The 2,273-nt window shown below is 56.4% G+C and overlaps 1 protein-coding gene across 1 annotated transcript in view; it reads left to right on the forward strand.

Annotated features, from left to right (window-relative positions):
* Positions 1-915: 915 nt before the first annotated feature.
* Positions 916-2,273, forward strand: part of APOC1 (apolipoprotein C-I) — a 24,325-nt gene continuing 22,967 nt past the window's right edge. Inside the window, exons 1-3 of the mRNA XM_011975070.1 lie at positions 916-930; positions 1,093-1,150; positions 1,285-1,362. Coding sequence (XP_011830460.1) covers positions 1,305-1,362 — 58 coding nt within the window. The 5' untranslated portion in view covers positions 916-930; positions 1,093-1,150; positions 1,285-1,304. The remainder of the gene's footprint in view (positions 931-1,092; positions 1,151-1,284; positions 1,363-2,273) is intronic.

Consider the following 2,273-nt stretch of genomic DNA (forward strand, 5'->3'; position numbering starts at 1 on the left):
GCTGCCAGGGTCACTGGCGGTCAAAGGCAGCTGGTGGGGAAGGAATTGGATTCCAGCCTTGGGGGATGGATGTGGTGATGGGGGGAAGCAGGCTTGGTGCCAGGAGGGGCCTTGGAGGGTGAATAAGAGCAGATGGAGTGTTGTGGGGAGATAGTCAGGCAAAGGGGGTGAGTCCCAGTGGAAGGGAGGAAGGGGCATACACTCAGAACTTTTCAGCTGAGGGTTTTAACTTTTTGAGATGGGGTCTCACTCTGTCCCACCAGGCTGGAGTGCAGTGGCGCAATCATATCTCACTGCAGCCTCGAACTCCTGGGCTCAAGCAATCTTCCTACCTCAGCCTCTTGAGTAGCTGGGACTACAGGCATGTGCCACCACACCTGGCTAATTTTTGAATTTGTTTGTAGAGATGAGGTTTCCCTATATTGCCCAGGCTGGTCTCGAACTCCTGGGCTCAAGCGATCCTCCCTCAGCTTCCCAAAGCGCTGGAATTACAGGCATGAGCCACCACACCTGGCTAATGCAAGTGAGGTTTTTACAGTGTCGTCCAGCTAAGGTGACCCCCTCACAAAAAAGGGACACTGAGAACCATCAAGTTAAGAGCCCAGAGAGTATCAGGGTAGTCTGAGGTGCTTCAAGGGCTGGTCTGAAAGAAATTGGAGGTGGCACGCAGGGTAGGAGTGCGGGGCCAACTGAGACCCCAGCAACATAAAGGAAAAGTTGTTGGGGCTGAGGAGGCTTGCTAAGAGAGGGGAAGTGGGGGAAAGAGGTGGTCTAGGGACATGGTGTGAATGAGGGGCGGATGAGATCACAGGGTTATTACTAGAAGGCCCCTGAGGGCAGATGTCCACAGGGACAGGACGAGGCTGTCCTCTGAGTGGGGAAAGGGACTGTAGTAGTCTGAGGACCCCCCAGAGTCAGGAAGATTGGGAGGTGAGAATGCTGAACCGTAAGGGGCTCTGGGGCTAAGGGAAGTGCCCGGGACCCCACCTGACCCCAACGCCCACGGGCCAGGGACAGAGGAGAAAAACGTGGGTGGACACAGGGAGGCAGACTCAGGAGGAGGGAGATCAACCTGCTCCGCCCCCTCCCCAGCCTGATAAAGGTCCTGCGGGCCGGGACCTCCCACACCAGCCCTCCAGGAAGGATTCAGGTTGGTGCTGAGTGCTTGGGAGGGACACCAGCCTCCACTCTGCAAGAACTCAAAAAAGGGAGATGAGGGGATCGTGGGAAGGAGGGAGGGAGGACGCTGCCACTGATCCCCTGCACCCCTCCCTCTGCCTCCAGAGTGCCCCTCCGGCCCCGCCATGAGGCTCTTCCTGTCGCTCCCGGTCCTGGTGGTGGTTCTGTCGATGGTCTTGGAAGGTAAAAGTGGGATGGGAGAATGCGGAGTTGGACTTTTGGAAGTGTGAAGGTGGCTACAGGCCGGGGGTCCCGGCTTAGAGGACTTCTGAGAGCTCTGGGGCCCCTTCTGGGTCGTGGTTGCCCCATTGTGGTCGGGTGGGTCTCCAGGTTCGCCCAGGCTCGGTTCGGCAGGCGCCAAATCTGCCCAGGAGAGCCCTAGCAACCGATGACGTATTGACGCCCACACCTCTGGGATTGGCTGTCCTGTTTCTACAGCCTTGAAAGTGGGTAAGCGGGATGGGGGGCTCCTGGAGGGGTCGGTGCTGAGTAAGGCAACTCCCAGCGGCTTGAGCCCCACTAGGTCACTCCAGTATCCTCCCCATTTTAACCACATGATCCCCAAAGATCTCCTTATCCATCCTGGGATCCCATCCTAAGGGGGTTCCAATAACAAATTTTTGGCCGGGCAGGGTGGCTCATGCCTGTAACCCCAGCACTTTGGAAGGCCGAGGCGGGCAGATCACTTGAGGTCAGGAGTTCGAAACCAGCCTGGCCCATATGGTGAAACTCCGTCTCTACTAAAAATACAAAAAATTAGCCGGGTATGGATGCACGCACCTGTAATCCCAGCTACTTGGGAGCCTGAGGCAGGAGAACTGCTTGAACCCAGAAGGTGGTGGTTGCAGTGAGCCGAGATTATACCACTGCACTCCAGCTTAGGCTACAGAGCAAGACTCCGTCTCAAAAAAAAAAAAAAAGAAAAGAAAAATGTTGAACCCCTGCCCATATTCCTGGCAGGCCCAGCCCCAGCCCAGGGGGCCCCGGATGTCTCCAGCGCCTTGGATAAGCTGAAGGAGTTTGGAAACACCCTGGAGGACAAGGCTTGGGAAGTGATCAACCGCATCAAACAGAGTGAATTTCCTGCCAAGACA

Source organism: Mandrillus leucophaeus, unplaced genomic scaffold (genome assembly GCF_000951045.1).
Source record: "Mandrillus leucophaeus isolate KB7577 unplaced genomic scaffold, Mleu.le_1.0 Scaffold151, whole genome shotgun sequence".
NCBI lineage: Eukaryota > Metazoa > Chordata > Mammalia > Primates > Cercopithecidae > Mandrillus > Mandrillus leucophaeus.